Source organism: Schistocerca nitens, chromosome 5 (assembly GCF_023898315.1).
Source record: "Schistocerca nitens isolate TAMUIC-IGC-003100 chromosome 5, iqSchNite1.1, whole genome shotgun sequence".
NCBI lineage: Eukaryota > Metazoa > Arthropoda > Insecta > Orthoptera > Acrididae > Schistocerca > Schistocerca nitens.
In genome coordinates this window covers 732298676-732312426 of record NC_064618.1, presented here as the reverse complement: position 1 = coordinate 732312426, position 13751 = coordinate 732298676, and the positions used below count along the sequence as shown (strand labels likewise).

The window sequence follows — 13751 nt, the reverse complement described above, 5'->3', positions numbered from 1 at the left end:
ATGCACAACGTCACCTCAAAAAGCTCTCCATCTTACTCACTTCCTATTCCCGCCTCAGAGTACCACTGTCTACCACTTCTACAACCACCTCCAAACCTCCCCCACGCCCCCTCATAGCTGACAAACCCTGTCTTGCAGACCTACTGCATTTACCCCACCCTTCAAAACTCCCTCCCACCACCACACACAGAACCCAGAACCTAAACACACCCGCAACACAGTTATGAACCTTTTTCTCCAGATGCCTTAGTCCCACAGAAGTATCAGTCCTTTCCAAAGACCTCACCTTTTACCCCACTCCCAAATTCAACCATGCTGGACTAGTTAAAGACCTTCTCTCCTTCTCCTGGTCCCTACAGTGGAAACACTTTTTCGCTACCATCCCGACCAATCAGACTCAACCAAAGACCAATATTGAACCTTGCCTAACTCAGTTCACTCCTCCATCCAACCATGATCCACCCCCACTGCCTCCAAACCACCCCCTGTTAACTTTCCAGAATTTCTTAACCTTGAACCTTGCCTCAACATCATTCCCCAAATTCCTCAACATGCAAACTAACCTTACTTCCACAGAAAGAACAGAAAGAACCGCAGTCCACCATCTAAAAACTGATCCCGACCTTATAATCCTACCTGCTGACAAAGGCTCCACCACCGTTGTTTTGAACCGCAAGGATTATGCGGCAGAAGGACTCCGTCAGCTGTTAGATACTTCCACCTGCAAACCATGCCGCAGTGATTCCATTCCAGTAATCCAGCAGGATCTCCAGTCACTACTCAAATCCTTAGGCCCATCCCAGAACCTCTCCCCAGAGTACATCTCTCTACTTACCCCTACCACTCCCCGCACTCCCACCTTCTATATGCTTCCTAAAGTCCATAAACCCAACCACCCAGGATGTCCCATTGTGGCCGGTTACTGTGCCCCTACTGAGAGAATTTCTGCTCTTGTAGACCAGCAACTTCAACCTATTACCCGGAACCTATCCTCCTATATAAAAGATACCAACAATTTCCTTGACCAACCCTCCACAATTCCTGTCCCTTTACCACACGGTTCCCTGCTCGTCACTATTGATGTCACCTACCTGTACACTAACATTCCTAATGCGCATGGCCTTACTGCTGTCGAACACTACCTTTCCAGACGCCCTATGGATTCAAAACCAACAACCTCCTTCCTAGTCTCCATGACCAACTATATCCTCACCCACAATTACTTCTCCTTTGAAGGCATTACCTACAAACAAATCTGCGGTATGGCTATGGGCACCCGCATGGCACCATCCTCTGCTAACCTATTCATGGGCCATCTAGAGGAATCCTTCCTAAAAACCCAGAATCCTAAACCCCTTACCTGGTTCAGATTCATTGATGACATCTTTGCTATCTGGATTGAAGGTGAGGACACCTTATTCACATTCCTCCAGAACCTCAACAACTTCTCCCCCATTTGCTTCACCTGGTCCTACTCAACCCAACAAGCCACCTTTCTAGATGTTGACCTTCACCTCAGAGATGGCTACATCAGTACCTCCGTCCATATCAAACCTACTAACCACCAGCAATACCTCCACTTCGACAGCTGCCACCCATTCCATACCAAGAAGTCCCTTCCGTACAGCCTAGCCACCCGTGGTCGTCGCATCCGCAGTGACGAGCAGTCCCTCTCAAAATATACCGAGGGTCTCACTGAAGCCTTCACTGACCGTAATTATCCTCCCATCCTTGTACAAAAACAAATCTCCCGTGCCTTATCTTTCCAGTCTCCCACCACCTCCCAAAGTTCCACAGTCCAACCGCAGAGGAGCATTCCCCCTCGTAATACAGTACCATCTGGGACTGGAGCAACTGAATTACATTCTCTGCCAGGGTTTCGATTACCTCTCGTCATGCCCTGAAATAAGAAATGTCCAGACCACTTTCCTTCCCACCCCTCCTACCGTGGTCTTCCACTGTCCACCGAACCTACACAATATACTCGTCCATCCTTACACAACCCCTGCTCCCAATCCCTTACCTCATGGCTCATGCCCCTGTAATAGACCTAGATGCAATACCTGTCCCATACATCCTCCTACCACCAGCTATTCCAGTCCGGTCACTAACATCACCTGTCCCGTCAAAGGCAGGGCTACCTGTGAAACCAGTCGTGTGATTTACAAGCTAAGCTGCAACCACTGTGCTGCATTCTATGTAGGCATGACAACCAACAAGCTGTCTGTCCGCATGAATGGTCACCGACAAGCTGTGGCCAAGAAACAAGTGGACCACCCTGTTGCTGAACACGCTGCCAAACATGATATCCCTCATCTTAATGACTTGCTTCACAGCCTGTGCCATATGGATCCTTACCACCAACACCAGCTTTTCTGAATTGCGCAGGTGGGAACTTTCCCTGCAGTACATCCTACGTTCCCGTAACCCTCCTGGCCTCAACCTTCGTTAGTCACTGTCCTCACCCACCCATCCCCCTCCCTATTCCCATCCAGCACTACACAGCCGGCATTTCACCGCCACACCCAGTCTTTTATTTTCTCTCCTTTTTGCTACTTACCCCCTCCCCCCTCCACACCTTCTCTCATGCCGTCCGTCTAAACTGTAACACTTGACTTTCCACCACTCCCACCATTCTACCCCTCCCCCTCCCTGCCCCAGCCTCCTCCTTACCCCCACCCAGTTGCCACTCCCATCGTGCACTGGTGCTGCTGTTCGCAGTGTGGTCTTAGCTCTCTGAGACTGCAGATGTGTGTGGAAGTTGCGTTTATGTGAGTGTGTGTGTATGCATGTGTGTATGTGTGTCTACTGCTTACAAAGGCCTTAATGGCCGAAAGCTTTAATTGAGTGAATCTTTTTATTGTGCTTATCGCGACTCAGCATCTCTGCTATACAAAGAAATTCTTGTTATATGTAAAGTCTGTCAGTGAAACCAAAGTTAGCGTCCAGACACACATTGATAACACAGGCACTGAAATCCAGGGTAGCACAGCAAAAGCAAAACTGCTGACTCTGTTTTCAAATGTGCTTTTGCAAAGCAGGATCTTGGAGTAGTGCTCCAGTTTAATTCTCACACCTTTGCAAAGTAGGTACAGATAATAGTGTCAGTGGTGTTGAGAAACAGGTGAAATCATGTAAAACTGATAAGAGCCCCAGGGCCTGATGGAATCCCTATCAGATTCTATACAAAATTTGTGGATGACTTAGGCCTTCTTTTAGCCTCAATATTCTGCAGATCCCGTGAACAAAGAGCTTTGCTCAGTGGTTTGAAGAATGCACAGGTCACACCCATTTACAAGAGGCTTAATAGAAGTGCTGCACAAAACTATCCACCAGAATCATTGACCTGTTGTAAAACCTTAAAACATATATTAAGCTCAAAAAAGAACGCTTCCTTGCCCATGTTTGCAGCACACATTGATTTCAAGAGCTCCGCGTAGTATACTCCAATCAATAAGTTCAAAAACTTCCTTCCCAATATCAAATAAATTATATTTATCTTCCAAATCTCTGAGCTTTTTGTGAGAAGTACTGTTTCCATTTGGAATAAGTTCGTTCTGCAAATTGATGTAAGTGGACTCACATTTTCTAACAATGATGATGAAGAAAAGTGAGGTATCTTGAACAGAATGACCTCCTCCATGCCAGTCAGCATGAATTCTGAAAACATCAGCAATGTGAAATTCGACTCATGTTTTTCACACCTGAAATTCTGTAAGCCATGAATCAAGGCAGTGCGGTGAATGCAGCACTTCTGGATTTCAAAATGGCATGTGACTCACTATGGCGCTGACATATGTCAACAAAAGTATGATTGTATGGGAGATCAAGTGAAATTCGTTGATTGGATTGAGGATTTCTATGTAGGGAGAACACAGTATTTTGTCTTAGATGAAGAGACATTGGCAAATGTAGAATTAACTTCACGTATTTCATAGGGAAGCGTGTTGTATCCTTGCTGTTTGCATTGTAAATTAATAACCTGGTTGATAAGATTAGTTGTAACCTAATTCATTTTGCAAATGATACAGGTAGCTATAATGAAGCACTATCCAAAAAAACTGCACAAATATTCAGTCAGATTTCAAACTGGTCTAAAGATTGGCAACTTCCTTTAAATGGTCAAAAATGAAAAATGTAAAATTTTGTATTTCACTAAATGAAAAATATAATATCCTTTGACTATATATTTATTTATTTTTGTTCATCGAAGGATCATCTCACAATGGTATAGGAATTGGCTTGGTAATACAATGAAAATCATTATCTCAAAATAAAGATGTACACAGAATACATAAGTGTGCTCCATGAGGATAGGCCAGGTGGTTTGACCAGTGCCGTGGTGAAGGAACCGTCCTTACATTTGCCTGAAGTGATTTAGGGAAACATGGAAAACTCAAATCAGGCCATCCTAGTAAATATGACATCAGTGTCTTAACAGCTGTGCCGCTTTGTTTAGTTGGTTCTGCGATTTACACACAATTTGCTTCTGATAACGTACAATATAAAATGTTGTTTTGCCCTTCATTGCTGCACACATTAACCTAGGAATATTGTCGCAGAAGAAGCTGAGTAGCACCTTGGTGTAGTGGTTATGATACTAAACTGTTGCATGGAGGGTTGTGAGTTCAAAACTCACCTGGACTGTGCAATTTTAATTTCTACTAAACTGTTGCATGGAGGGTTGTGAGTTCAAAACTCACCTGGACTGTGCAATTTTAATTTCTATATTCGGTTCAAGTACATTCTAGAAGTATCCACAAATGTCAAGAATCATTGTACTGGAATGTTCTGTAGCTGTGTATATACTGTATGTGTTCTGGCTGGAGGGAGCTCGCTCTGCGCTCTTGTATGTGCAAGTGCTGAATAAACCTTCGTTAAGTGAAGTTAGTGTTCATAGTTCATCTAATTACACCTTCTTCTATGTGACATTATTCTGGTGGAGGCGCTATGTGATGGAACTTGTGATGACACACGTTATTGACGACACAGTGGCTCCCATCAGGCCACGACTGAGCCGCTGTTTATGTAGCGAGAAATCTGAGTTCGAGCCATGTTCAACAGATCGCAATGTATCAGAGACAGAAGAAGAAAAGGACGTTACGATGACAGCAACTGTGTGCCACCACATGAGACATCCTTCCGGGTTCTCTGTTGACAATGGCCAAGAGCCAAACAAGTGGCTGAAGGTATATGAGCATATAACCAAATTTAACAAATGGGATGCCACCGTGTGTTTGGCTAACATATTTTTCTACTTGGAGGGCACTGCCAAGTAATGGTATGAGAACAACGAGGAGAAGTTTACAAGCTGGGAAGTATTCCAGGTGGAACTGCGCAAGTATTTCGGCGATGCAAAACGACAGAAGTGCAAGGCTGAAGATAAATTAAAGTACAGGGCACAGCGTCCAGAAGAAACTACAGCATTGTACATTCTAGATGTCTTGGAGCTGTGTAAAATAGTGGATCCTAGAATGAAGGAGGAAGATAAGGTTGCACATCTTATGAAGGGAGTTGCTGGGGACTTGTATCAAGCTCTACTCCTGAAGGAGGTTTTGACAGCAGATGACTTCATAAAATGGTGCCAGTATATCGAGACAATGCATCATAAAAGAAATACACGCAAGAAGTTTGAACGGCTTCCAAACGTATCGATGTCTGTGATGGGGAAGCAACTGATTTTACAAGTGTTCTTCACCAGATAGTGAGAGAGGAAGTTCAGAAGGCACTTGGATTGCACGGCGAGCAAAAAACTGAGACGCTTCAAGAGGTCATAAGAGAGGAAGTGGAACAGACATTGAATCCAATCTCTTGTCCTTCATTTCCCTTTAAAACGTTTAAAAATTCAAGACCCAGGTGGAGTTGCGTTCCTACAATGCCGCATAAGGAACCTGTTTGGGCACCAAGGAAGACTGACGTCTGGAGGACCCAGAATAACCAACCAGTATGTTTCCACTGCAGATGACTGGGACATTTGGTGTGCTATTGTCAAGAAAGGTGGTGGATATTTGATGACGCCCACGCCAGAAGACAGCAGACCGATCTTAGTCGACGCCAACTCCGGGATGACGAAGGTGAACAAGATGATGTGTGGGTGCAGGACGACGTAGGTCACCATCGCTGCAAGGTAGCCACTGGAGAGGAAGCTCCTCAACATGCCGATCAAGGTCTCCATCGCCATTTAGAAGCTCCAGCTGATCACCTAGCCGCCGCAACCTGGAAAACTAAAGGGTGTGACCTTTCTTGGAGGTGAGGCCGCCGAAGAGAAAAATGCTCTGCCATCGATCACTACAAAAATGACAAGAAACTACGTTGATATTGTCATGGATGGCCAACCAGCCCAAGCTCTTGTGGACTCTGGAGCATCATATTCAGTCATTTCAGAGAAGTGCCGTCGCCAGTTGCAGAAAACCGTATTTGTCGATAACAAAACATCTCTGCTGAAGGTGGCTAATGGGAAATATGTAAAACCTACAGGAAGATGTACCATTCGTGTGGGTATAAGTGGCCATACACATCCCTTAGAGTTCATCATTTTACGAGAGTGTAGTCATGACGTCATTATCGGATGGGACTTTTTAAAAGCTTCTCAGGCAATTATAGATTGTGGTCACTCAAAGATTATGCTAGACGAGATGAGATACTGTGGACAGGAAGATGCACATCCGAGAGTGTGGAGACTATGTGTGCTGGATGAAGTGATCATTCCTGCAGGCAATGCTAGAAAGGTAACTGTCATGTGTCATGCCGTGCATCAATCCATGGATCTTGTAGCGGAATTAGAGATACATACCACTGAAGAATAACTTGGTCATCCTAGCCACTGTCATCTCGTTTAAGAACAGATTTGGTGAATTGTGGCTAGTTAACTGTTGCCGAGAACCGCAGATCCTTCCAAGATGCATATGTGTAGCAAACTCTGAGCCATTAATTGAAGAACAGCTGAATGTCATAGAAACCTCCCATGCTGAGTTTGTGGGCAAATTTAGTGCTAGCACTGTGAGACAAGATCTTCTAGCTCGACTATCACCAGATCTCGCTAAGGAACAACAGAAGAAGCTACTTGCCATTCTTCAAGAGTTCTCTGAATGCTTCAATCCACAGGTGAAGAGCAAATTAAACAAATCGACAGTGAAGCACTGGAGACCATCAACCATCAAGCCGGAGAGCTTACTGTGTGTAAGCAACGAAACGTCGAATAATTAACGACGAGGTAGAGAAAATGATGAAGAATGACATCATTCAGCCTTCGCAGCGCCCATGGTCATTACCAGTGGTCCTCGTCAGGAAGAAGGATGGCAGTTGGCGCTTTTGTGTTGATTACAGGAACCTTAATAAGATAACTAAAAAGGACGTTCACTCTCTTCCATGAATTGACGATACACTAGATTGTCTGAAGGAGGATAAGTTTTTCTCAACCATGTACATGTACTCGGGATACTGGCAAATTGAAGTAAATGAGGCTGATCATGAGAAAACTGCATTCATCACCCCTGAGGGGCTGTATGAGTTTAAGGTAATGCCGTTTGGTTTGTGTAATGCACCAGCAACTTTTGAACGGATGATGGATAATCTTCTACGTCACCTGAAGTGGACAATGTCTCTTTGTTATTTAGATGACATTATAGTGTTCTCAGAGACATTTGATGAACATATAAAAAGACTGAGGGCCGTTCTTGAGTGTTTCCAACAAGGCGGACTGAAACTTACTCCAAGAAAGTGTCTCTTTGGAGCAAAAGAAATCAAAACACTTGGACACCTTGTGTCAAACGAAGGTGTGTGGCCAGACCCAGAAAAGGTGAGATCTATAATGGAATTTCCTATTCCTAAAAGTATTAGAGATGTGAGAAGCTTCCACGGATTATGTTCTTATTACCATCGTTTTATCAAAAACTTTTGTATCAAAGCCAAGAGTTGTTAAAAGCTGATGCTAAATTTATCTGGGGTGGTGCTCAACAAGATTGCTGCAAAAAGCTCCGACGACTGACCCAGTACTTGGTCTCTATGATGAGAGAGCACCTACAGAACTACACACAGATGCCAGTGGGTATGGGATTGGTGCTGTTCTGGTGCAAATTTCGGACGGAAAAGAGAAGGTTATAGCCTATGCTTCTAGGACACTTAAAAAAGCCGAGAGAAACTACTCAATTACAGAAAGATAATGTCTTTCTGTGATCTGGGCCATGTGCAAATTTTGACAGTATCTCTATGGAAGGCCATTCAAAGTTGTTATAGACCATCATTCCTTTTATCAGTTGACAGGTCTTAAGGATCCAACAGGATGACTCACTAGGTGGGCACCACGACTTCAAGAATATGGCATTATCATAGTGTACAAAAGTGGAAGAAAACACCAAGATGCCGACTGTCTCTCAAGAAACCCTGTGCAAGACCTTCAAGACTTTGATGAAGATGGTGACTGTCTCACTGCACTCCAGGATCTCTCGGCTGAGCAGGAGGAGGACGCCAAGATATCTCAAATTATGCTTGCCTTAACTTGGTCAGAGGATGTGGAATGACAATTTAAGGTAGTTAATGGATTACTTTGCAAGAAAAACTTTGATCCGTTTGGAAAGAGGTGGCTACCAGTGATTCCTAAAAACTTGTGCTTAGATGTTCTACAGAAATTCCATGACACACCTGAGGCTGGACATTTAGGATTTATTTAGACATACGATAGTATCCGCAAGAGTTTTTTCTGGCCAGGTTTATTTAGGAGTTTCTGTCACTACATGTCGCGCTGTCGAGAGTGCCAGAGGAGAAAGGCAGTTCCTCAGAAACCACCTGGCCAACTCATACTAATTCCACCAGCTGACACACCTTTTCAGCGTGTTAGGATTGACCTCCTCAGACGATTTCCAACATCTGGTAGTGGTAATAGATGGATTATTCTTTGCACTGATTATCTGACACCCTACACCATTATATTGTATTAAAAACTGTGCCCCAAGGTCATTAATTACAGATCGAGGGAAAGTTTTTCAATCGAATATTGTGATAGAGATAAACCATTGGTGCAACATTACTCATCACATGACGACTCCCTAGCATCCGCAAACTAGCGGGCTTCCTGAATGCCTTAATAAGACCTTGGCTGACATGCTATCTATGTTCGTCATTGTTGAGCAGAGCAACTGGGGTGAGGTGCTACCTTTTGTGACATTTGCTTACAACACCGCCAAACAGGACAACACAGGACTTACACAATTTTTCCTGGTGCATGGGCGTGAGGCAACTACGCCGATGGACACTGTGTTTCCATTACATCCTGATGACGTGGACAATAACATCGGCCAGGTTTTAACCAGAGCTGAGGAAGCTCGGCAGTTAGCTCGACTCCGCACGCTGCAGGCTCAAGAAAACGATTGCCGAGGGTATGACGCGAGCCACCGCCCTGTTGTCTACCAGCCTGGTGACCTAATCTGGATCTTCAGTCCTGTTCAGAAGGTTGGTCTCTCTGAGAAGCTCCTCAGGTGGTACTTTGGACCTTATATGGTTGTAAGACAGTTGTCTTATGTTACTTGTGATGTTGAAGATTTCGACCCCAACACAAGACGACGAAAGATCAGAGATACAGTTCACGTCCTTCGAATGAAGCCCAATAAGGATCCTGCAATCCAGAGTAAATTTGAAGCTCCAGCGATGGGCAACAAGTGGAAAGGTGACGAAGAGCGTAGCGGCAAAAGAAGTTCTAAGAAGATCAGCACCAGGGCGAGCATTAGTCATCGGGAGTCGGAGTATGCAGGTCTGATGACTCATTCCCGGACTAGGAGGACGTAACACCGAGACGCTGTTCTCTTAAGGAGGTAGCAATGTTGCAGAAGAAGCTGAGTAGCAATGTGGTGAAGTGGTTATGATACCAAACTGTTGCATGGAGGGTCATGAGTACAAAACTCACCTGGACTGTACAATTTTAATTTCTATATTCGGTTCTTGCATGGAGGGTCATGAGTTCAAAACTCACCTGGACTGTACAATTTTAATTTCTATATTCGGTTCAAGTACATTCTAGAAGTATCCACAAATGTCAAGAATCATTGTACTGGAAAGTTCTGTAGCTGTAAATCTACTGTACGTGTTCTGGTCGGAGGCAGTTCACTCCGCACTCTTGTATGTGCAAGTGCTGAATAAACCTTCGTTAAGCGAAGTTAGTGTTCATAATTCATCTTATTACACCTTCTTCTATGTGACAATATACCACAGCATTCCACATAGGGATTGTGAAGACAAGATGAGACTAATTACAACAGTAAAGAGAAATTTAAGCTGTAATTCTTGCCGCCCTCTGTAAGTGAATGGAATAGGAAGAAACTCTAATGCTTTGTAAAATGCCTGAGTGTGTCAAATTCTGCTGTACTGTTCAAAGTGGTCTACAGAATGTAGATGTTGGTGTTGCAGTAAAAATTGAAAGAGTTCATGTAAATATCTTTACAGGATAAATTAGCTGATATTATGAAAACTCTATGCTTTGTTTGTTTTTACACATGACTGTAAAAAGTGCACCATTTTTAAATAAAATGAGTAAGACTGTGTGTTCAGTTTCAATTGAGATAGTTTGTGGATTTTAGGCTGATTAAATGCATTCAAGGATAGTGAGGCTTTGGCACAATAGACAAGAGATTCTTAAAATGAGATTAATAATTGGATGAAACTTCAGTTGAAATGCCAGTGAAATCCTTAAGTAAACTTGAATTCTTGGAAAGTCAATGTTATTAACTATAATGACACTTTGATGCTTAACAATAGGGTGGAACTTCAGTTGAAATGAAATCAAAATCCTTAAGTAAAATTGAGCCCTCGGCAAGTCAAGTTTCACGCCAACATTCTTGACTATACAGACACTCTGATGCAGAGCTTGAATCTGTGCGATTGTAGTAATATTTATTTGACTTAAGGATGTACAGGCAACTAACTTTATAAGGGGGAAGGGGGTAATCAGCAGGTTGTTAATGATGCGACAGACCCAGAGAAAGAAATTAGAACAAAAAGGGGTAAGTCATTTGCCAGTGAAGAAATATGGGAAAAGGGAGGAGGGGCAGAAGAACTGTTTGGGAATAAATAGAATAATTTGGTGACTGGATAGGATCCTTTTACGAGGGCTATCCACAAAGTACATTACATTTTGGAATTAAAAATAAATAAAGTATTTGAAAATTTTTTTATTATATACAGATGAAAGCCACACTTAAATACTACTTTTCTACATAGTTGCCATTTAAATTAAGGCACTTATTGTAACGATGGACGAGCTTGGAAATTCCTTCGTCGTAAAATTCGGCCGCCTGCGCCTTCAACCACGTGGTTACCTCTTTTGGGACAGAAAAGGTGTGATTTTTGTGGATTTCCTGGAAAGAGGCACTACAATAAACTCTCAAAGGTATTGCCAAGCTCTGCACAACCTCAGAAGAGCAATACAAAACAAGCGCAGGGGAAAGTTGGGTTCAAATATCTTGCTGATTCACGACAACGCCCGGGCCCACACGGCAAATGCCACTCGTGAAGTTCTCGAATCTTTTAAGTGGGAGTTGTTTCCTCATCCGCCGTACAGTCCCGACCTGGCACCGAGCGACTTCCACTTATTTCCAGCAATGAAGAAGTGGTTGGCTATGCAGCATTTTGATGACGACCCACAGCTTCAAGAAGAGGTTACCACGTGGTAGAAGGCGCAGGCGGCCGAATTTTATGACGAAGGAATTTCCAAGCCCGTCCATCGCTATGATAAGTGCCTTAATTTAAATGGCAACTATGTAGAAAAGTAGTATTTAAGTGTGGCTTTCATCTGTTTATAATAAAAAAAATTTCCAATACTTTATTTATTTTTAATTCCAAAACGTAATGTACTTTGTGGATAGCCCTCGCATATGTAATTCCGAATGGTCTGTCCTCCCTGACAATGTTCCTTCAATGTCATTGTGTGAGTATATTCATTTGTAAGTACTAAATTTCTTTTATATAACAGACTACTTCAAAAGTGTCCAGTATGTGTGCACATGGAAATGAGAGGTTACATGTGGTTTGATGACCACGTGTCCTGTTGCTGAAATACAGTAATTAACACCTTTTTCAGGTGCCTGTCCATAATTGGGCTTCCTCTGTATGTTCCATGGCCATCTATCCTCATACCCTATGTTTATATGTTTCATATTGGATTTAATATTATCATATAAGGTATTAAGCGTTAATGAAACAAAACACTGTATGAATTTTTTGTGTATGTAATTGCAGTGTACAGAATCTCTGAGAAAAATAGTAAAACAGATCCCATGAAACCTACAAAACCGCAACGCATTAAGGTACCATAAGCTACTTTTAAGTTTCTTATGTGCACAGACACCAGTTCCATTTGTGGTTCACATTATTTACTTTTTTTTTTTTAAATAAAAACAACAGTTCTACAAACAGCATCTTTTGTTAAAGTGACAACCAGCACTCTTTTATGGAAATATTGTCTTTGGAACTGGGTCCAGAATTGCTATAAATCTTTTTTAATGATACCATGCTGCTTCCAACTGTCAATTTTTAATTTATTTTATTGCTTAAAATTATCTGCTGCAGGCCACATGGAATCATTAAAAAATATTTTGGGATAAGTGAGGTGGCTGTTGAAGCTCTGGCAAGGAAGTTAATGCAGCTTTTTATGACACATATGTATGTTTAGGTTCTAGAAACTTGTTGCCTTTGACCAGTAATTGTGTAAGGGAACAGCATTTTACAGTGCAATGTTTTACACTACAAAGTTATCACCCATATTTACTTCTAACAACAAGTAGAAAGGATAGATTGCTACTACCACCACATAGAGGAAACGTTGAGTCGCATACAGGCACGAGAAAGAATACTAGAAATATTTAAGCTTTTGAATGAAGTCCTTCCTCAGAAGTAGAACTCTCACACCAGTACTCACACACACACACGACTGCTCATGTCAGACACAATCACAGTCAGGTGGAACAGTGGCTATGTGTATATGAGTTATTATTGTGTAGGCTAAATGTGTGGAACTTCTACTTCTGAGGAAAGACTGTGTCAGAAAACTTAAATATTTGTAGTATTCATTTTGTTGTGAGACACTGCCTGCTCTGTGTGGTGAGTAACAATCTAACATTTCCATATTGTTGTTATTCCATTCTAAACTTTCCATTGTTTCACATTTAGTTCTAATGCAGATGATTACTAATTTTACTGATGTTCAATAGAAAGCTGATGTACGGCGGGCGTGTGGGCTTCGTAGTGCTGTGAAGCTGGAAAGTAATATTGCAAAGAATCGTCAACTATTTTTGGATGCCATGAGAAACACAAATTATTTGACAACTAAAGAAGGATGCAAATTTCTAGCATTAGTGTTGACTATGGATGAAGAACTGACTAAGGTAATTTGATTTTACATTTGGTATCTTTATTTCATGTTATTTAAAGTGAATGCTACTGAGTGAGGTACAAGTGGTGTTACAGTTCGACAAAGGTGACCTGTTCTTGGACAGTCGATTGTATTTGTTTTGTGTTATTTGACTTATTATGTTTAAGTGAGATTTGTATTTCAAGCTGTGTTGTGAAATTTTCTCTTTGCACTTACAAACAGAAAAGACTTGTTTCATTTTGTTTCATATTGAATCTGAGACCTGGTTTCATCCTTGCTTGGGAAATGTGCCCGTAAGCAGTTCACCAAAAACTAATTCAAGAAAGTTGGAAAAAATATTTATATCAAGACAATAACTGCTGAAAATCTCAGTCTAGAAGTGAATGAAGCTCTG

General features: G+C 42.3%; 1 protein-coding gene across 5 annotated transcripts in view; it reads left to right on the top strand.

The window, feature by feature from the left end:
- LOC126259326 (condensin-2 complex subunit G2-like) overlaps positions 1-13751 on the top strand; it is a 306542-nt gene that overhangs the window by 63560 nt on the left and 229231 nt on the right. For all 5 annotated transcript variants that reach the window (XM_049956017.1, XM_049956015.1, XM_049956013.1 and 2 more), the window contains exon 6: positions 13197-13370. In XM_049956017.1, coding sequence (XP_049811974.1) covers positions 13197-13370 — 174 coding nt within the window. The remainder of the gene's footprint in view (positions 1-13196; positions 13371-13751) is intronic.